This window comes from Colossoma macropomum, unplaced genomic scaffold, assembly GCF_904425465.1.
Source record: "Colossoma macropomum unplaced genomic scaffold, Colossoma_macropomum, whole genome shotgun sequence".
Lineage (NCBI taxonomy): Eukaryota > Metazoa > Chordata > Actinopteri > Characiformes > Serrasalmidae > Colossoma > Colossoma macropomum.
The window spans coordinates 10,752,336-10,773,488 of NW_023494799.1; the positions used below are offsets into that span (position 1 = coordinate 10,752,336).

At 38.3% G+C, this 21,153-nt stretch overlaps 2 protein-coding genes across 5 annotated transcripts; both read left to right on the top strand.

Annotated features, from left to right (window-relative positions):
- The first annotated feature begins 3,027 nt into the window (after nt 1–3,027).
- pex11g (peroxisomal biogenesis factor 11 gamma) lies at nt 3,028–9,147 on the top strand. 2 transcript variants are annotated; one of them, XM_036586236.1, is made up of 5 exons: nt 3,028–3,122; nt 5,467–5,655; nt 6,108–6,286; nt 7,367–7,438; nt 7,568–9,147. In XM_036586236.1, the coding sequence occupies exons 1-5, from the start codon at nt 3,120–3,122 to the stop codon at nt 7,791–7,793; spliced, it is 669 nt and encodes a 222-aa protein (XP_036442129.1). In that variant the 5' UTR covers nt 3,028–3,119; the 3' UTR covers nt 7,794–9,147. The 2 variants fall into 2 exon arrangements, with proteins under 2 accessions (XP_036442129.1, XP_036442128.1); XM_036586235.1 differs by lacking the exon at nt 3,028–3,122 and adding an exon at nt 3,529–3,825.
- Nucleotides 9,148–9,388: 241 nt separating this feature from the next.
- si:ch73-40i7.5 (amyloid-beta A4 precursor protein-binding family A member 3) lies at nt 9,389–20,305 on the top strand. Of its 3 annotated transcripts, none has more exons than XM_036586237.1 (11): nt 9,389–9,624; nt 10,944–12,039; nt 12,145–12,187; nt 13,369–13,514; nt 13,791–13,877; nt 14,816–14,992; nt 16,266–16,445; nt 17,911–18,123; nt 18,340–18,459; nt 18,550–18,690; nt 19,664–20,305. In XM_036586237.1, the coding sequence occupies exons 2-11, from the start codon at nt 11,035–11,037 to the stop codon at nt 19,733–19,735; spliced, it is 2,184 nt and encodes a 727-aa protein (XP_036442130.1). In that variant the 5' UTR covers nt 9,389–9,624; nt 10,944–11,034; the 3' UTR covers nt 19,736–20,305. The 3 variants fall into 3 exon arrangements, with proteins under 3 accessions (XP_036442130.1, XP_036442131.1, XP_036442132.1); XM_036586238.1 differs by having other exon boundaries at nt 9,389–9,555; XM_036586239.1 differs by lacking the exon at nt 9,389–9,624 and adding an exon at nt 9,648–10,158.
- The last annotated feature ends 848 nt before the right edge of the window (nt 20,306–21,153 follow it).

Genomic DNA, 21,153 nt, shown 5'->3' on the forward strand with positions numbered 1-21,153 from the left:
CTCCTTCAGTGATTACAGTGATTATTTCTAGAATGTTGTGACTACTTTCAGCTCAAGCCTTACAATCCCAGTCTTATTACGTACTAAAGCTTATGATTCAGTAACTACAGGGACTTCAATGCAAACTAGCTGAACTATTTTTAGGTTATAGAAGTGTGTAATAAAACTTATGGCCTGTGGCCATGTAAGGGGCTAAACACGTTTTATTTGGGCCTGGTTACTTGCTGCACAGGATGTTGTTGTTGTCCTGAGTGACAGGGGAGGGCAGGATGGCAGAGAGGAACACTTTTCATCCCTTTGACTCTAATAGACATGCATTTTGGTTTACCTTATATATGGTGATTGGCTACATCCACCTTAATGGTGGCTGGATTTCTTTTCCAGGTCATAGTGATAGATTCAGATGCATCCTGGATAGTACTCCCCTTCTTTTATTATTTTATTTCCCCTTTTGTAATTAAAAAAAGATAATTTTGCTGTGTGCTGGTTTATTTAGCCTGATAATATATAAAAAATGGGTTTAATGTAACAACCAAATAGTGACGCTGCAAAGTTGCTCCATAGCATTATGAAAGTTAAAATATTTGTCTTTTATAGCTTGTAACCAAGCTACCATTTAATTTAAGTTGTCAGAAAAGGCCATTATTTACAATGAAACCACAACAAATTGCTTTTTGACTGTCTAGCATTTTGATGTTAGTCACATACGACAGGAATAAAGGTAAAAATGTACATAAGGATGCACACAACCTGATATTTACTAAAAAGGTACTGCTGGATTGTTTTTTAATCAGATGCTGGGTTGAGCATTTTCTCTCATTTTGTTGGGTTATTTCCACTGTTCTAGTTTTAGGTAGTTTTTGGGACCCCACTGCTGGGTTAGGGACTGTGTCATAATAACAACCCAGCAAGTGGGCTAATTTCAGTTTCATGGCTTTAAGGCAGCAGTATGGGACTGACAGGAGTCGGTAAGTAAACTTCCATAAAATGTGGCCGTTTTGCTTCTTACTGTTACATGAAACCAATAAAAACCTAATTTAGGTATGCTGATTCTTCATTTTGCCATTTCATAAAAATATCAAGCTATTTAAACCCATGAAATTGCTGTCCACCCCATCATCTTGGGTGCTGAAGCCTATCCCTGCACTAACTGGGCAGAAGGCAGAAAACACCCTGGACAGGTTGCCAGTCCATCACAAGGCAGACGCACAGACATACACATTTACACCTAGGGGCAGTTTTAGGATTACCAATTGGCCTGAGTGCACTTCTTTAGACTGTGGGAGGAAACTCATGCAGACACAGGGAGAACATGCAAACTCCAAACAGAAAGGACCTTGGTTGCCCAGCCAGGGAACTGAACCCAGGCCCTTCTTGCTGTGAGGCGACAGCTCTACCCAATGTGTCAGTAACTATATAAGTTAATTTCACTTAATATTTCTCACACTGTCTTCATTATTAGCCAAGAACAAGCTTAAGATATCTGTCATGGTGAAATATTGAGTTAATTAAAATCATTTTAAAGCATCAAAATACATCTTTGAAACAAAACTTAGTCATCTTGAACATTTGAATTTGTCTACACCTGTAGGCCAAGCATATGTTAATCAAATGCTAACTATAGCTAAAATTGTCCACTTTGTCATTGTCCACCTTATCATGCATCATGCCATGCAGGGTGAACATATACATGCCTTTTCTTTGTTTTTTTTCTTGTTCTTGTTTTTTTTGTTTGTTTTTTTTAATAAAATAGTATTTTCTGGTAACTGTTAAACTATTGATGTTAAAAGAGGTGAATAGTTCTTGTAAGGTTTTAAAACAGGTTAATTTTACCTCGTCACTCATCACACTGCAGTAACAGCACTTAAATAGTAAGCATAACCCAAACGCAGACTCGTTCAGTTGCTCACTCACACGCCCAAAGCCACTCTCCACTGTCAAATATAAGCTTAGCTATTTAATATGGACTCCCTGTTAATGAAAGTTCTGCCATTTAATGTAAATATGAAATGTTCCTGTCCACCCTGTCATATACTGGTCTACCCTGTCATGACCTTTTCCATGTCTTATTAAAATAAATTTGTGATTCCTCGCAGATAAACAAACCGTTATAATTGATTTATCATACATAACGGTGGGTCAAGTAATTTTATTCCAATTTTTGTTTAAAGATGTTTAATGTTACTATTGTTTGTGTAAGAAAAGGATGTCTGAATTGGTCAAGAATATTTATCAATACCAAGCACGTTACACAGCTAACCTACCCAGTTAACCAATCAAATGAACTCTTCTCTTAATGTATGCTACATTACTTTGCCGGTTGGAAAAACATGCCAGACTATCTGCAGCTAAAAAATGAATGAAAGTTGGATTTTAAATGAACAGTTTGACATTATTGAGCTGTTAGCATTAGACTAACAAGTAGTTAATTTTTGGCTATCATACTTCTGGTGATTGACAGAATGGTTCATTGGCTGTTGCTAAGCAGTTGCCACGGAGTTCCAGGTGGCTGCTAGGGTATTGTCAGGCGGTTGCTATAGTACCCAAGGTGGTTGCTAGGTTGTTGCTAGGCAGTTGCTACGGTGTTCAAGGTGGTTGCTAGAGTGTTGCTATGTGGTTGCTATAGTATCTCTGATAGTAGCTAGGGACCCAGACAGCAAGCATATATCGATCCGCTGGCTTGTCGGCACCTCACTGACTGTTTGCCACTGGGGGTCCACCCTCGGACCACCCAGATTACTGTCCTGCATACAAGAGCTCAGTCTCCCCAAACAGATTATAAATGCACAGAGACTTTTATTTTAGAAAAAAAACGAGAAAAAAATAATGATTAGGACTAATGTAAAATGTTGTTGCTGACGCTGTACTAGATTAAAATTATTTACTAAACTAATTTACAAAGTATGACTAAAGAAAGGAAGGAAGTTAAAATCAGTAAATTGGACTGTGAGTGGAAAATGAACGACGATAAATTAAATTTTGTCTAATACTCCGCTTAACCGCCAGTGGGCCGCCCGGAAAACGCTGAGCAAAACGCCAGTGGACCACCAACTTTGCAAGCAGCGGGCCGACAGTGGTCCACTGTCCTCTTGCTCTCGGGGGACTTGCTTGGTGGTTATATGGTAAGAAATAGAAAATACTGTCACATTAATATGTAATGTAAAAATAAACATGAAAGACAAGAACAGTAACCCAACAAAAGAGCAACTAAAGTAACCGCATTCTAGGATTAATGAATGATGACCCAGCCTGCTGACTGATCATATAGAGGCTGGGTGACCCAGCGTGTGCTCTGTTATGTAGTAACCCAGCACTAAGTTATGGAAATCACCCATACTGGGCTGTTTTTAAGCCAACATTTTTGGATGGTTAAATGCCTGTTGCAATAATTTGATTTGGTAAGTAAATAAATAAATAAAGTTTAATGTTAAGAGTGCTAAACACCACCGCAACAGTGAAATCACTTTCTCCTCAGACCGACACGTCGTTCTTCTTCTAAGATGACTCCCGAATAGGTGATCGACTGTTTTGGTCTGGGGAAAACAGTTTCCTGGCCAAAGTGCAGTAGGTGAGGTTACTGAACCGGAGGAAACAGCCGTATGAAAATACAAAAAAGGTCTGATTTTGGTCTTTTGGTAAACAGCAACGTAATATACAGAAGGAAACTTCTACCTCTTTCATCCTGTGCTTTAAAAGAGGAGAGTAAAGCGCTTAACTGTGTTTCTTTCACGGTAACATATGAAGCGCCCCTCATAGTCCAGCATGCAGGACCCTCTAGAGTCAGTGGTGAATTTACTGGAGTCCTACAGAGGAAGAGATAAAGTGGTGAGTGGTGTCTGACAGAGCTGTGCACTGTGATAACCAGAATCAGCATAAAACTGGTACAAAACCTGCGACGTTTACATTTATGTGCAGATACGTGCAGTAACTAACTAGCGTTAGCTATTAAACTTAAATCTACTTCCACCCTAAATACGATGTGTAGCGACTTCCCAGAGGTGTTTATTACTGCAGCTGTTCATTTCAGTGACGAACTGTACTTGTAAATTGGCAGCTAATTCATTCATTTTCTCCTGTTATTTACTAATGATGACACATTCTGAGGTCGTTTTGGTTAGCTAAGCGACAAGTAGGAGTAGAGGTGGGCAATATAATGATATTTATCGTTATCGTGATAAATTATGCCACAGTATGATTTTCTGAGCATATCGTGGATATTTTTAGTACTTAAAGAACACTGAACAGTTTCATGCTTCATTACAAAAACAGCATAATCAGCCCTGTTTAACTAGATGTAGTGCTCAGTACGTGAAATGCCAACTAAAAATCATTGCATTTCTAGTATTTTTATAGTCTAATTTTAAATGCACTACTGGTTGTATTTTATCTAGTACATTCCAACTTACTAAATCTCAGAAAAATGAAATATCGTGATACATATTGTCTTTAAATGTCTTGACGTGTATTATGTTTTTCCTAAGTATGAGTCACAGATTAGATTTCTTTGGTCTTCATGTTGTCCAATTCCAGTAAGTCGAGTCCAGAAAGTCAAGTCAGATTAGGTGCTTTATACAGTGAATCTAGCTTGACTTTTGTTTTTGGCCTCTTTTGGATACTAAGATGAAGACCAAACAAATCAGAGGTGGAAGTAAAGAAAGACTTCATGATCCCGTCATTATGCCAAGCTGTTGGAATTGCAAGAGAAAAGGTGTATTGAGACCTGAGTATCCCAAAGAAGAGCACTTCTGAGGGTGACTGAATAATCCTTTGTATTTTGGAGAACAACCTTCGTATTTTATCTTCAGTGATCATTTTTTGAGACAGCCACTTCTCAGTCCTCATGACAGATCTAGCTAGTTCTACATGATGAAAATGCAGTGCAGTGTATCATAGCTGTCCAGAGAAAACATGTGTATCCCTTTTTTATCGATTTTTATTTTTTACACCATTTGAACAATGCAGGAGTCCCTTACATTAAAGTGAAAATTTCATGATGATTAGACCAATAGAAATTTTCCAAAATCACTTGGTACTAAACCTTTTTACATTGATTTGCATTAAAAGTTCAGAACATCTTTGCCTTCTCCTGTGAAGTAACAAATTTATGAGGATTACTTGTAGCTTCCAAAATATGCAAAAATAAAGCAGGTCACAATGCAGGTCTGGCAGATCATCAGCACAGAGATGCCCACCATCATCACCAATATTTTGCTGAAAGTGTTAAATGATATCTGCATCACAGACTTGATTACAAAATGATATTACATGGAAAAGCAGCCACTTATGAAATATGACCTTACTCATGTTGTTTCCCCAATTATTGACGGTTGTTGTTGTGCTGTAAAATGCTTTGAATTTGTGTGTTACTTTAACAAGTGGAATACAAAAGCCAAATACTACATAGAACAATGAACTCATTTACATTTTACTAGTAACGTGCTTGTCTGTTTTTGATGCTGGGGTTAGATAAGAACACTTTGCTATGGATCCCAGCTGGTTGGTGGTGTTTTGTCCCAAAGGACTGGTGACTCCTCTCAATTTGGCAAGAGTCTCCTGCTCTTCTCCGCTCAGCTCAGTCACTGTCGGACAGTACTACGGCTGTTTGATGACCTTTCTATGGCCGCTTACTCTCAGAGCTATGGTCTAGGGGCCACGGTAAAGTACCAGTTCCTGTTTTTGCTTGGATAGGGTTGTTGATGTTTAATTTTGTGGACAAACTCGTGTCAGCTTTCAATGTCATTTCATTGCGAATAGGGCAGTACCGTGGATCTAATGTACAAATCATTATATTCATACTTTTTGTTGAGTGTTTTTTTTTAATTGTGGCACTACTTTAGATATTGTGACTCATCATGTATTGTAAAAATGTCCTTATTTATTATGATATTACCATATCACCAAGCTCTACCTTAACCTCAACACAGAACCTTAATGTTACCGTAACACTGCTCTATATAAGACCATCAGAATAAAGTCTAACCTGACACTAAAGGACTCATTCTTACAACTACATAATTTACATATTAGTTAACGAATAACTGAATAATGAGCCTGCAGTTTAAAGGGTTAAATAGAAGCTAATTAACAATTTTTAATTGCACTGACAGGAGCAGGACAAAGTGTTACGGTGGATGTCTGTCCTGATTAATGTTGCTGACCAGCTGTATTACCCCTGCGAACACATCGCCTGGGCAGCTGATGCAGAGCTCATCAAAGTCAAGTCTGACAAATGGTGGACACTGTGCACTGGCTTGTGGGGTCTGTCCTTACTTCTGGGCACTCTCAGGTAAAACTAGACCAGTACTGGCCAAATATTTGCTTGTTTACTGTTTTTGTTTTTACTCTGAAGTGCATCTGAAGGTGGAGATTTTGAGATGTTTATACTGATTACAATTGAATTAGGGATGCATGTAGATATCAGACTCCTGTTAATATTGAAAGATAATTCTTGTAAAAATCTCCGTTGGACTTATGATTACATTTGGCATAAATTAAACCAACATTTGATGACGTATTTACTGTACTTCAACAGAGCAGAATGTTTAGGTGATGCTGGGCTACTGAGTTTAGTGCCTGAATTGTATTAATTGTACTGCATTTGTATACAGATAACTGTTACGTTTCTCTGTAATGCTAATCCAGGTTGATCTAGTCCCAGTTTACACATTTTATAAATATTTATGTAGTGGCATAAAGAGAGAGTCTGCCGTTCAAAAGTCTGTAATCACTTGTTATATAATAATTGTTATTCGATAATAACTTATATAGTGTAGATTGAAATGTTAAACTCAGAAATATTAACTAATGTTTTATGTGCAATTTAAAGTATTTTGGAAACAACAAGAAGTTATAGTATGATAAAAACAGCAAATGTTATTTAATAGTAGACTGTAAATATCTATTTAATTCGGCTAGATTTGGTCACTGCTTTTTGAACAGCTTCCTAAAAACGGTTTGGAACCTATAGAAAATTACACTATATAACAATATAATAAATTAAATTATATGATAACAATTGTATATGTGTATCTGAGACAAAGTTGGTTTTTTGTTGTTGAAAACATGGATTCCAAACTTTTGAGCACCTTTGACCCGGAACTCCCATATCGGTGCATCCCTAATTCTACTAATATTCAGTGAAGAATATGCTCATTATATTTGGAACAAAATAAGATTCTAAGGCTATTTTCAAATGTAAAAATAAAAACGCGTTTTGTTGTTATTGTCTGTATTCCACTACTGTGTAAGTATTTTCCCTATAATCACATTTGTATTTCAGGTTGAGTCCCTGAATGATTTCCCAAGAAATCAAAATAAAATCATTATGAAATCAGAGATTTACACCCCCACCTTGACCTGGTTTCAGATCTCTCAGAATAATCCTGACATTAAGGAGGAAGGCACAGAAATGCAGACAGGCAGCACAAGATGATGGCAGGTAAGTCGATCTTTGACATTAACACGTCTAATTAATACAACTTTATTGAGTTAACCACTTTATAATAAGTGTTCAAATGATTATATAAGAAAGAGACTTGTTCCGAAATCATTTGGTTGTGTTTTTTAGGGAAGATGGCGTCACCGTCACTGTTGACATCCAGAGGCAGATTTGGGGAGAGTTTCTGAATGTTCTTAGCAGCCTAGCAGATCTGAGCAATGCTATTCATTGGATGCCTCCTGGGTTTCTGTGGGCTGGCCGGTTCCCCCATTGGCTGGTGGGACTCATGGGGACCTTTTCCTCTCTGATTGGAATGCTGCAGATGTGTTCCAGTGACCAAACTGCCAGTGTCTGAGGCGCTAGATTGTGGGTAGCTAAATAAGTTGCCATTGTTTTGCATATAGGTTACATAAATTTCCATTCATGTTCAGGGTTTTCTTGGTAAAGACAGACTTCACAACGCTTTCATATAATTCACTATAAATTGTACTTGACAGATCTTCACATTTGTGCAAATCGTTACTTCTCATGTAAAATTGTGCACTATAAATGACTTTTAGCACTTCAAGTGAAAGTAAAAGTGCTTCAAATGCTCCTCAAACTGATGATTGATGACAAAACAAGAGCCATGGCATTCTCTTTTTGCCTTTCACATAAAGTGCTCTATTTCTATGTACACTTTTCTCACATAATTTTGTATCCAGTTAGACTAAAGATTTCAAGGCCTGGAAAAAATAGCATTTATGTGGATTTCATGCAAAACCTACAGCATCAGGTGCATTTTGATACGAACACTAATGGAGTTATTTGTAGTCTTTATGCAATACAGAGTCACTCGTGCTGCGACATTGTTAGATTCTTTTCTCCACACCTGAAATGAATCGTTCCTTGAAAAATTAAATTACAGTAGGTACACAGTTTTACCCCTCACCCCAAACATTGATCAACCAGGACATTGGTGTCCAAAGTTTGCTTCTTTAGTTTTGCAGTGGAGCTAAAAGATGTGGATTCTGTAGACATCTATTAGGGTCTAGCTACATAGTAAAAAAGCATACTTTTCTAAACCATTCCTTTAACTCTTACCAGTAAATTAAATTCACAATCAGATATTTCACATTTTTTATTCAGCTTGGTAGCTTTAGGGAACTGAAGTAGGATCAGATTCCTTCCTGCTTTCTAGTGATTACAGTCGCAGACCAGGTCCTAAATCAGCACATCGGCACAGTGGAAAGTCTGTGTTCAGCCCTGACCAGTAAATTGATGTGGAGTTTTCTGACCTGAAGTGTAGTGAGCATGTGGCCCTCTAAACTTCATAATCGAAGTTCTGAATATGTGGACCAACAGTGATAAATCAGTTCTAAAACCTACAATTTAAGAACTCTAATTTTTGTGGTTATATTTGCAATTAAATATACCATACATTTCACTTGCTTTACAAATCCTAAATTGTAAATTTACCATCAGATCTGTCTAATTTTTGTATAGACAATATATGATTAGATCTGCACGCTGACAGGATAAACGACTAAGCTTGATATTATGTAAGTAACTTCTGTTAGAATGTAATGTCTACACTGAATGAGTGTGTGTGAAATGTATATTCATTAATAAGAGCGTTGTTGACCTGGCATACATGAGAAATTAATTTTGTAATTTATAATATATAACATGTTGTACAAATTCTGAAATAAATTATTTTATTAATGACAGTGACATTTTAAGACGCTTTTTTCTTTCTCACTTGTGTTTCATGTGGTACACCAAATGCATTGCTTTTATGTGCTACAAAATAGTCTTTATTTTGATGATTATCAGTTGAGAAATGGACATTAATGGACGTTATATCAAAGCTGCTCTGTATTTTCTTTGCTCTCAGTGTCAAACGTTGTGCTCTAGAAGGTGGAGGCCGAGTATGCAATCGATTAGTCATGACTTCGCTGTGCGCGCATGCGCGTTTAAGGCTCGTAGCAGCGTCCAGTGTTTAGAAATGGAGCTAAACTATGCTAAGAGTTTTTACTGGATGTGTTTAAATAACGTTACATCTTTTAAATTATAGCGACCCTGTCATCCTCGGGCTTGTTGTTCGGCTCTATTATAAACAGTATCTATGGAGACAGGTAAAAGGGACCTTGAGTCGAGATACGTCAACTTTCTTTGACCGGTTGTCGAAACTTCCAGCTCATTTGGTAAAGACGGCGATAGTTTTCTCTCATTTCGTTCATGATCGCTTCACTTTAACTGAGATATCAGAGCTGAAGACCTGCGGGTTTTGCTGCTTCGCCCTCAGTGCTGTTCAGCTGTCTATTTACTGTAGTTTGTGAGAAATTCCTGTTATGTCTTGTTCACTGCCTGCCTGCTTTTGGGTTATTTATAGGTTGGTTTATTCAGGATGTCTGTATTCTCGCTGTGTTTTAGAAAACGTTTCAGAAAAATGCCAGTTTGCCCGGTTATCTTATAGTCATTGGACTCGAGAGGGAGATAGTGGGATGTACTTTGGCCCATTACAACCCCTGCATACACACCTAGTAGTGTTATTGTGAAAGGATGAGGGAGGTCCTGTCTGGTTCTTCAAGGAATATTTAGGATGTTGGTTGCTTCAAACCCATAATAGCCCCTCCAGATCGTTTAGGCTGTTGATTTATGCCTGTGAAATTTTCAGTCATCTAACGTTAGTTCATTGGAATTTCCAGCAGTACTAAGTCAAAGTAACTCAAAGTCAGGTAACTTTGACCTGCTACTAGACTATTTTAGACTTTTCCCCAAATTAGATAAGCTATATACTTTTTGGCATCTTGTTTACATTAAGTGCATTATATTTTAATGAATTAATCATTCAATTAATGTAGTTGCTCCAAAGACATCTTCTCACCATGTCTTTTGATTCAGAACCCATCATTTTTAGAGCTATTTGACTACTCTTGTAAAGGCTATTTAATGTCAACTTGAAAACCTTTTTTTGAACTTGTGCTCATGTGCCTGGTTATGTTCAGCATAATTCATCATATTGAGCACAGTTAATCATATATTGTTTAAAAGACAACATACATTCTTGTTTCTGTCTGAATATAGTGCAACCGCTGAAATCTTGTGAGTTTTGATTACGTCACTCTGCACCAGCGGACAGGCAAAAGTAATATTAACCAATTAAATCATGTTTCCTCCAGTTATATCACCTCCCTTTCCCACCACCTCCACCTGTCATTGAGTGGAAACACTCTGCTAGCTCAGAGACTTTCCCTGATACGGTGTTTTCATTTAAATATACATTACAGTGTAGGAGGGAAAGTTCATTGTGATTTCCAATGCACATTGACTTCAAACCGTCTGTATAAATTATAGCAAATCAAGTAAGTAGATCACCATTTTGTTGTGGAGCACTGTCAACATTGTAGAGCAATGCGCTTTTAATGCACTGTTAACCTTATCAGAACACTTGGCACTTTGCTAATGGGCTGGTCACCTATAAATTTGTCATAACCTTTTCTTTCTCTTCTCATACCTCTAGGGAATCTTGGGCGGAAATGAGTGGCTTATGAGCTTAACCACAAGGTAGACTCTTGTCTTTCACTTTCTTCTTAATCACACCTGAGTCTGGAATGGAGAAGCTGGCAGATATTGTCAGTAGTGATGAGGTCACATCATTTGAAGATGAGCTGCTGGAAAGTTCAGAACTTATTCCTCAAAGAACAGCCTCAGCCAAGTTAGCTGTAGAAACCACAGATGATAACTATCATGCATCCACACATGCTGGGAAAAGTCTTACAAGCCCTTTGTTGGAGGATCTGGATTCCTTCAACCTTATAGAGCCCCCTCCGCTGGACTGGAGGTCTGACTCATCAAGTGAATGTTCACTTCGGGATATTGATGAACCTGGATCATCGCATACGGACTCCATGGAAGCGCCTTTAGAGGAACTAAGTGACTATGGAGCTCAGAACATGAGCTTTACACCAGCAGAAACTCCCTCAGAAATGGAAGGTCTTACAAATCAGGAGATGGAAATGAGTGAACCTGAAATATTGGAGAACAGTCCAGAGGAGAAGCCAGAAGAGGAGCGTAGACCACGGGACATGGACCACTCCCACATTCAAACTCTACTTACCCAGCTTCAGCTCTTTCACCCAACACCTTCTCCTAAAGAAACTATCCACGAACCAGAACCAGAGCAGTCTACATCCAGTCCTGATACTTTAACTGACAGACACTCCTTCCTATGCCCAGAGCCAGAAGGTAACACTTACCAGACTTGCACTGAGGGGAGCATAGCCTCTGGTCTTCTTTTCACAGAGAGTCATCAGAGAGATCTGCTGCAGCTTTTGGAGGAACCAGAGACTAGGGAACCTCAGCCAGTTTATACAGCCCAAACTACTGAAAACAATATTGAACACGTGTCACAGCTTATAGACCCCCAGACAAGGTACACAGCACAAAGTGTTGAGGCTGATGAGGTGGTCTCTATTTCATATGGCCAAGACACCTGGCGTAGCCCCTTCCAGGATGAGTTTATGGTCTCAGGCTACTCTGAGGACGAGCTCTTGGCACAATGGCGACAGTCCAAAGGTCTGTCCCCAGACGAGATACCCTGCCATAGAGCTGATGTGGTAGGTGTACGTTTATTCTTTCTTGTGCAAATAGTTAAAACCACTCGGCAAGCAATTCCATGAGTCTTTTTTTTTAAAAATCTTTTATTCTTTTTCATTTAACAGGATGCTGAGGCTGAGGCTGAGGCTCAGCCTTCCTATAAAGATGGTAGGAAAACTGAAATTGTTTCCATCGCATTATTTACAGAAGGTTTAAAGCCATGTTCATGCTGAACAGGTTTTACCCAGGGATGAACTAAAATTTAAGTGATTTAATGACAAGATCTGTTATTTTAATTAAATATGGATTTGCAATGTCTGACAAGTTATAAGGTAATAAAAATAGTAGCCTTATTTGATTCGTGTTAATTTAAAAACAAAACTGTAATAATAGACACAACTGTGTCGTTGTTGAGTGTTACCCCATCAGATAATGCTGACATGTACAGTACTGTGAAGTCAGACACCACCTTTCATTTATTTTATTTAAACTCAAAATAGCCTTTTAGTACAAGTTATTAATTTTTCAGGAGATATTGGATTACACATAAGATAATCCACTTGCATGAAGAAAAAAGAAAAATAAATGAAAACAATTTTCAAAATTGGAGAATTTTAAAGAGAAAATTGGACTCCAAACAGTGTGTCAAGACCTGATGGAGCACCAATACTGGATGAACAAATAAACCGTATTTAAAGCTTTCATCTCTGAGAGAGAGAGGAGAAAATCAAGCTCCACTCTGCTTTGTGCAGGTGTTTCTGTCCATCCTTCCACTGTGAGAAGACAACCCAACACTGAGTCTGAAAGGATGTGTAGCTATCAAGGTTACTGAGGAAAGGAAATAGACAAAAAGAAGACAATTTGCAATCAAATAAAGAAGCTGCTGGTGTTCTCAGAACAATGAACTGGTCATCCCAGAGTCCAGACCTTAACATCACTGATTGTGTCTGGGGTTATCAGGGCTCACGAGAGGCAGAAAATGCTGCCAACTTTTGTATAATAGCAATAAAGGCAAAGCGTGGGCACACTAAATACTGAAAGAAAATATTTGTTGAGGTTTTTGTATAATTTTCTGTTATATACATTTGTCTCCCTTTTTCCCCCCTAACACTCAAAAATGAATAAATTGTACTTAATGACTTTATTGTACATAATGGCTATAATATTACGTTAATAATATTACGTTTCTCTCTGGACTTTCTGTGGTAATTTGGCTAAATTACGCAGATACTTTATTCTCTACAAATAATCCAGTTAAATTCATTACAGATTACCTTACAGAATTTACTCTGGTAAAGCTAGTCCAGTGCGTAATTCACTAAGTAATAAACATTCTCTTTTTGTCTTAGTGCCTGGTCCTTGTGATCCTGAAGATCTTCTGGATGGAGTCATATTTGGAGCGAAATACCTGGGTTCCACACAGCTGCAGTCGGATAAGAACCCCTCCACCAACGCTCGCATGGCTCAGGCTCAAGAAGCTGTAGACCGCATCAAGGTAAAATGTGTAGTTTGGTGTTCATGATGTGCTTAATATGAATTTCCTGTTTCAGTGCTTTCCAGCATTTTCTTTTGTCTTTTTTTTTGTGTGTCATATTTGAAAGTAGAAGGAAAGCCGCATAGGCAGCCTTCTAGATAATTTGTCAGTGATTAGTTTGATACAGTTTACTGCTACGTCTGCCTTGTAGATTCTGTAGCTTCTGAGATTTTAATTCTTTTAAAATGTTCTGCATTTATAAATTCATTAATAATGAGTATTTGTGTCCAAAACCAGGCACCTGAAGGAGAATCTCAGCCGATGACCGAGGTGGACCTCTTCATCTCCACTCAGAGAATCAAAGTGTTGAGTGCAGATACACAGGTTTGTTGTTGGACTTCATAAATGAGATCAGATTTAATTATTGTCTGTCTGCATTGGGGGTCTAAATCTTTGATTTCACACTGATTTCACTGAATTACTATTGTTTAGGACACATTCAAATTTCAGTTTTCACTCAGTTCAATTCAGTGTGATAATTTTAGGTTGATTCAGAATTCAGACAAACAGACAAGTACAAAAAGTAGAGAAACCATTTTTTTGCATTTGAATATAGTCCAGTTGATGGTGTCTTACAATATTATGATGAATGGACCAATAGAATTGTTGCAAAGTTGCTTGGAATAAAATCTCTTTACATTAACTTACATTAAAAGTAAAGAGTGTTCCAATGCCATACGCTATGATTTTACTTAAAGCTCTAACCATTATCCTGATTTTAACTCCAAACGTGAAGCTAACATCCACAGCTCCAGCTCAGCGAGACTCAGCAGCTGCTGAAATGTTTAAACCAATGCTGCTGTTATGTTGGTTAGCCAGAAAGGGTTTTCAAAAAGCTACATATTTGGTTGTTGCAAGTAAATATTAAAGAATTAACAGACAGTAGTTAACTATATTCAGGTTTGTTCAGTTCAACTTGTGCACATAGTTCTGTTCAATAATGGATATTATTTCTATAGAAAAGGTCAGTGCAAGCTGCTGTCACATTTCCATGGTAGCACATTTATAGATCTTATTGTCACATTAAGGCGACGCATGCATTAGTTAGTTGTTACTAGTTAAAACATAACAAGGATTTGTGGTGCAACTTAAGTTTTACTAAGTAAAAGGGTTTTATGAAACTAACTGGTGTAGTTTGAAACTAACTAGTGTCAAGTAAAGACTTGAGCTTAAGTAAAAATGTATGCAAGAACTGTGCAGCCCATTCCTGGGTTACATCTATGAATTTCTGAGTTTTTTGAAGATCTTTCTTCTTTTTTCAGGAAGCTATGATGGACCATCCTCTGCAGATGATCTCCTATATAGCTGACATTGGAAGTGTTGTGGTATTAATGGCTCGTAGGAAGCCAGCCGTTCATAAACCTTCAGATGCAGCAGCCAGCACTTCAGCAGCGCCCAAGAAATGCTGGATGATCTGCCATGTGTTCTCCTCTGACGATGTGAGTTTTTAACACCTCTGCTCAGGCAGTAAAAGATTTCCCTTTGAGATGGAGCAATGCTATGGGAGGACTAAAATGACTATAAATGAAAACACACTATAAAACAGTACAACTTATGAAGCCTCAATTTCATGTGCCGCCTTTGTATTGTCTCTAGAATGTTACTGAATTACAACCCTTATTCCAAAACTCCAAAGTTGGGACAGTATGTGAAATGCTAATGAAAACAGAAAGCAGTGGTTAGTAAATTCTATTTGACCTGTATTAAATGTACACAAACACTGTGTTTACCTCGTTAACTTCATTATTTATTGTAAGTGTATGCTTATTCCAAATTGGATTTCTGTAACACGTTCTAAAAAGTTTGGACAGGAGAATGTTTCCCATTGTGTTTCATCACTTTTCCTTTTAACAGCACTTTATAAATGTTTGGGGACTGAAGGCGCCAATTGATCCAGTTTTGAAAGTGGAATTTTTGCCATTCTTCTTTTGCAGAAGTCTTTAGCTGTGCAACTGTACAGGGCCTTAAATCCACATACATTTTCACTGGGCAATAGTTCTGGACTGCAGGCACCCACACTCTCTGATTACGCAGCCATGGTGTTGTAACTTGCAGAATGTGGCTTGGTGGTGTCATGTTGAAATAAGCATGGATGTCCCTAAAAGGCAGCACCTAAAAGGCAGCATATGTTGCTCCAACTTGTTCAGCGTTAATGGTGCTTTCACAGATCTGCAAGTTACCCACTAACACACCCCCATACTATGACAGATGCTAGCTTATAAACTTTACACTGGTAACAACCTGGATACTTCTTTTCTGCTTTGGCCCAGAGAACACATCGTCCATTATTTCTATAAACGGAATCAGATCACAAAACGTGTTTCTACTGTGCACCAGTCCATTTCAGATAAGCTTGAGCCCAGAAAAGTTGGTGGCATTTCTGGACATTGTTGACATATGGCTTCCACTGCACATTGTACAGATTTAACTTACTTTGGTGGATGCAGTGATGGACGGTGGTTATTGGCAACACTTTTCCAAAGTATTCCCAAACCCACGTGGTGATATCCGTCACGGAAACATACCTTTTTTATATGCAGTGCTGTCTAAGGGGTTGAATGTCACAGGAATTCAGTTGTGGTTTTTGGCCTTGTCTTTTACACTCAGGTTAAAGTAGTTTTAAAAATCACTGCTTTCTGTTTTGAGTAGAATTTTACCTACTGTCCCAGTTTTTTTGGTATTGATACCCATCTTTGCTCTTGTCTGCTGCAGGCACAGGTTATAGCTCAGGCAATTGGCCAGGCTTTTGGAGTTGCATATCAGCAGTTTTTGCAAGAAAATGGAATTAAAGCGGGCGAGCTGCGGCCAGGGGAGTACAGTGACTACCTTGGCACACAAGAACTGTATAACGGAGACCTGGTCCACTTCTCACGCTCTGAAAACATTAGAGAGGTAAAGAACACGCCTTTACAAGAATTAGATAAAAGTCTGTTTGATATTTCGCTACAGAACACAGCATAAATCTGCCTCAGTTCATTTCAGATTTCAGAAAACTGACCATCTCAGATTTGCTTAATACTTTCAGGAAGTAGTATCATTGTGCCATGTGCATTGCCGTTAATTTTTTTAGATTTTTTTTACATTTTTATAAGTGATAAATCATAAGTAATTATTTTTAAAGTTTTGATGTTAGATGATTTAAGTATTTTAAAGAATCTATATCTCAAAAACTAATGAAGGCTAAAAATGTTATTACGTTATTTCCCGAAAGTCCTAAGCAAATTGGAGGTGGTCAGTTGGGTAGCCTCGGTGATTTTGCAAGTATTACCCTGATATAAATAGGAAGTTTTAGCAAAAGAGAATGCTAGATTTACACTATGCGGCTATTCACTATAAATATAAGTGAAATCAAGCACACAGCCATGCAATCTCCATAGACAAACACTGGCAGTAGAATGGGCCGTAATGAAGAGCTCGGTAACTTTAAACGTGACATTGTCATTGGATGCCACCTTTGCCAAAAGTCAGTTTGTAAAACCTCTGCCCTACTAGATGCTATTTTTATGAAATAGAAGCATCTAGTAACAGCAACAGCTTAGCCACGAAGTGCCAGACCACACAAACTCACTTTGAAGCGCGCTGCACATCAAAATCGCCCTATCTTGTGTAGCATCCCTCACTACAGTGTTCCAAACTGCCTCTGGATGCAACGTTAGCACAAGAACTGTATTTTGGGAGCTTTCTGAAATGGGTTTCCATGGCCAAGCAGCAGCACACAAGCCTAAGATCACTATGCACCAAGCCAGCTGTCGGCTAGAGTGGTGTGAAGCACGCAGCCACTGGTGATTTAGGCTTTAATATGTGGAAATCTGATGAATGAATCTGGGTTTGACGGATGCCAGGAGAACGGTACCTACCTGAAAGCATAGTGCAAACGGCTTGGGGAAGGCCCTTTCTTGTTCTAGCATGACTGTAACCCTGTGCACAAAGCAAAGTCCATGGTTTGAGGAGTTTGGCATGGAGGAACTCCAGTGTCCTGCACAGAGCCCTGACCTTAATCCCATTGAACATCTTTTGGATGAATTGGAGTTGATTGTGAGCCAGGCCTTCTCATCCAACATCAGTGTCCGACAGCACAAATGCTCTTTTGACTGAATAGACACAAATTCCCACAGAGATGCTCCAAATTCTCATATAGGTGTGGTGGTCAGGTGTCAGGTATTTTTAGCCATATAATGTAGAATAACAAGGGTCAGCATAACAAACAAAATGAGTCATTTGTTTTACCAATCAGGTCAGCATAACGAACAGGATGAGCCATATTTTAATAAAAGCACTCTTTTTAATTAGTGGTATCAATTTATTACACACTGACCTGAAATAAATGTGATGCCTTTTTCCACACTTTGCTGTAAAGGTTTGCATAACGAAGCAGGTGGGAGAGATCCTGGGGCTGGCAGTGGTAGAATCTGGTTGGGGCTCCATCTTGCCCACAGTTGTGGTGGCCAACCTGCTGCACGGAGGCCCTGCCGAGCGCTCAGGAGAGCTAAGCATCGGGGACCGCATCATGTCTGTGAATGGCACCAGCCTGGTCGGCCTCCCCATCACCACCTGCCACAACATCATCCGGGTAAGATGGCATTCTGAGCATAGCAGTTTTCTTTTTATTACCTCTTTAGGACAAGTAAAGCAAGATGGCAGAATTTCACAGTAGTTGCCATGTAATTTATAGTAGTAACGGAGTAATCAGTCGTGAGATTAATTACTGAACCTGCAGTTTATGGGAAATTATGTGAAATACTGATGAGAAGTATGCATGTGTATGATAATTCTCCGTACTCTTCAGGACTTGAAAAGCCAGTCTCAAGTGAAGCTCAGCATAGTCCACTGCCCGCCGGTCACCATGGCCATCATTAAACGACCAGACCCCAAATACCAGCTGGGCTTCAGCGTGGAGGATGGCATTGTATGTTGCACTGTTGACAAAGCTTATTACTCTGTGATGAACCTCAATACAACACAAGTCTGATGCATTTTAACATTGAATTCTTGTTAGATTTGCAGTTTAATGCGTGGGGGGATCGCAGAGAGGGGAGGCATTCGGGTTGGTCATCGCATCATTGAGATTAATGGGCAGAGTGTTGTAGCCACTTCTCATGAGAAAATCATCCAAATCCTCAGTAATGCGGTGGGAGAGGTAAGTGTCCCAAATGGCTTAATTTTCATTTATAAAGCATTTATATGCGCAGATTTGATCTTAAAATGATTGACCATGAAAATTCATGTTTCAGATTCACTTTGATGTAAAAATGTGAATAAGTATGCATAAATTTTCAACCTGACATACTTTTTCGGTGTGGCACTGCCAGCATATTGCAGACATTGGAGTCTGCAGACCATGAACACTGTTAACATTTACGCTTACAGGAAAGTGTAGACATCATTTATTTCTCATAAAGATATATAATTATAGATAAAAACGGCCCTTTCATAGTTCCCTCACTATTTTAAATAAAGGAAGTTGAAGTAGTGCGTAAACATTGTTAAAGTTTTATAACGTATCATTCACTCCCCGGTCTGTACAGTTCATATATATTGAATTCATTTTTTCTGTGATGTCACGAGAACCAAACACTCATGTGTGTCTGCCCAGTCATTCATATGAGTCAGCTGTCTTGAATGAGACACAACATTGGGGCAGCCTGTCACAACAGAGGTCATTTACATACAACATTCATATATTTACATATAATAATCTTACATTAGATTTACATTAGCCTTTTTAATTCTAAAAGACAAAAAGAGGTTGAAAATAGTCATGTAAAATTGAATTGACTGGTTTTGGTACATAAAACCACACAACTATTTAAAAAAAGAAAATACAAGAAAATGTAGAACATGGGCCCTTTAAAGTTTTGCCAGACTTTTTTTAGTGTATCTATACTGTCAGATTACTCTTTTGGACACTGCTTTTTATAAATCATTCATTCACTGCTCTCATTTCCTGAGAATAAATTTAGTATGAAACCTTGTTTTATAAATAAGGCCCCTGATTTAGTATTTTGCCATTTGCAATTTGTCTTTCAATGATTTAATAAAAAAAGGTTTGGTATATTATGTTCAAATTCAGGGATGAGAAATAACAGTTTGATATTTTACTTTTAAAATAGATTCATTTGAAGACCATGCCTACATCCACGTACCGTCTTTTAACTGGACAAGAGCAGCCTGTCTTCCTGTGACCGAGATGAGTCATCAGACATTTCATCATTGGATGCAGTTTTTCATCTTGGAGCCACTCAGATACAGAGTGCCATGCAGTGAATAATGAATCTTGAGTATTAACTGTCACTGTGCCCTTCCTCAGTATCTGTTCTAAAGTCAGCACTGAAACCCTGGAGCTCAACTTTGCATTTTGAGACATGCTTATTGCAAGAGTCAATAATTTCAGCCAAGTAATGCACTAGGAGAAGCTTTAATGCATTTCACAGCATGCACACTTGTATTCCACTGTGCCTTCCAGACCTTTAAGTGTGGAAATATGTTTGTGTGTGTACTATTTTTGGCACAAACCTACTGTTTATCGTGTAAATTAGTCTGTTTCCCCAAAACCGTTCACATATTTTGTAATTCAGCTGTCAGTGACCTGGTCATTGCTGGAAGAGTTGAGGCCTTGCATGCTGTGTTTAGAACTTGAGCCTCAGTGCCTGTAAAAATGAATGACCTTGGTTATGTCAAGGTGTCTGCTTTTAGCAGTAGAACTATTTTAATAGCTGCTGTATTAGATGTTTATTAAAAAGATATATTCAAAACTTGGTTTGAACCTCTTCAGTCGTTTTACCTCTATACGGTTAAGGAGGTCCTCAAGTCTCTGTTAGATACAGTTTTTCAATAAGCTTGATGTGGAATCCCAGGCTTATTCTGAAATTATTTCATGCTTGCTATACCTTCACATGCCAGTTTATTAGCTACACCTACCTATAACGTATGGACATTGGCCATTTTAGTAGAACCATCTATAATATAGGTGGATTTCTTAATTGACTTTATCCCATCTGATTCCCACCTGATTGATCAGCCCTCATCTACTGTCTAAAAAGGGATAGGGATCACAATAGGATGACAACTGACCAGATATTACTTGGGTGGTGGGCATTGCTATGCCTGATGCATCAGTGCCAGTGCAGCATCCACCTATAAGGTAAAATGACCAGTGAGGATACACTAGTGATCTGAAGTTTGAATTCTAAGAAAATTAGTACAAACTAGTGTTCAACTAATTAGTAGGAAGGTGTGAACAAGAAGAAATGTTGGATGTGTCCATAATGATGAACAGAGCTGTAGATCTTTTCTTAATGACAGACAAAACTGTATAAACACTGAGAATGACCTTATAAAATTAACATCCAGGGTACCTTGTGTTTTAAACATGGTGACCAAACCTTTAGGCAGATTCAGTGATGTTGAGGTCTGGACTCTAAGCTGGCCAGTCCATTAATCTAACAAAATCTAATCTAAAATTAACTAGAAATTAAACTTATGAAGGGTGGTCTCTGATTTTTGCAGCACTGTACATATTACTGTAAACATCACTCTGTTCTTAGAGCATGTTCCCCTGTTCTTCAGTTAACCTATTAGGCATTTAGAAGTTAAATTAAGT

What these genes read in the sequence shown, in the direction of transcription:
- si:ch73-40i7.5 (XM_036586237.1), top strand. Translation starts at nt 11,035, where the DNA reads ATGGAGAAGCTGGCAGATATTGTCAGTAGTGATGAGGTCACATCATTT. An exon ending in CCTGCCATAGAGCTGATGTG is followed by an intron (nt 12,040 to 12,144) that starts GTAGGTGTACGT and finishes TTCATTTAACAG; the next exon opens with GATGCTGAGGCTGAGGCTGA. An exon ending in TCAGCCTTCCTATAAAGATG is followed by an intron (nt 12,188 to 13,368) that starts GTAGGAAAACTG and finishes TTTTTGTCTTAG; the next exon opens with TGCCTGGTCCTTGTGATCCT.
- pex11g (XM_036586235.1), top strand. Translation starts at nt 3,763, where the DNA reads ATGCAGGACCCTCTAGAGTCAGTGGTGAATTTACTGGAGTCCTACAGA. An exon ending in ACAGAGGAAGAGATAAAGTG is followed by an intron (nt 3,826 to 5,466) that starts GTGAGTGGTGTC and finishes TGCTGGGGTTAG; the next exon opens with ATAAGAACACTTTGCTATGG. An exon ending in TTACTTCTGGGCACTCTCAG is followed by an intron (nt 6,287 to 7,366) that starts GTAAAACTAGAC and finishes ACCTGGTTTCAG; the next exon opens with ATCTCTCAGAATAATCCTGA.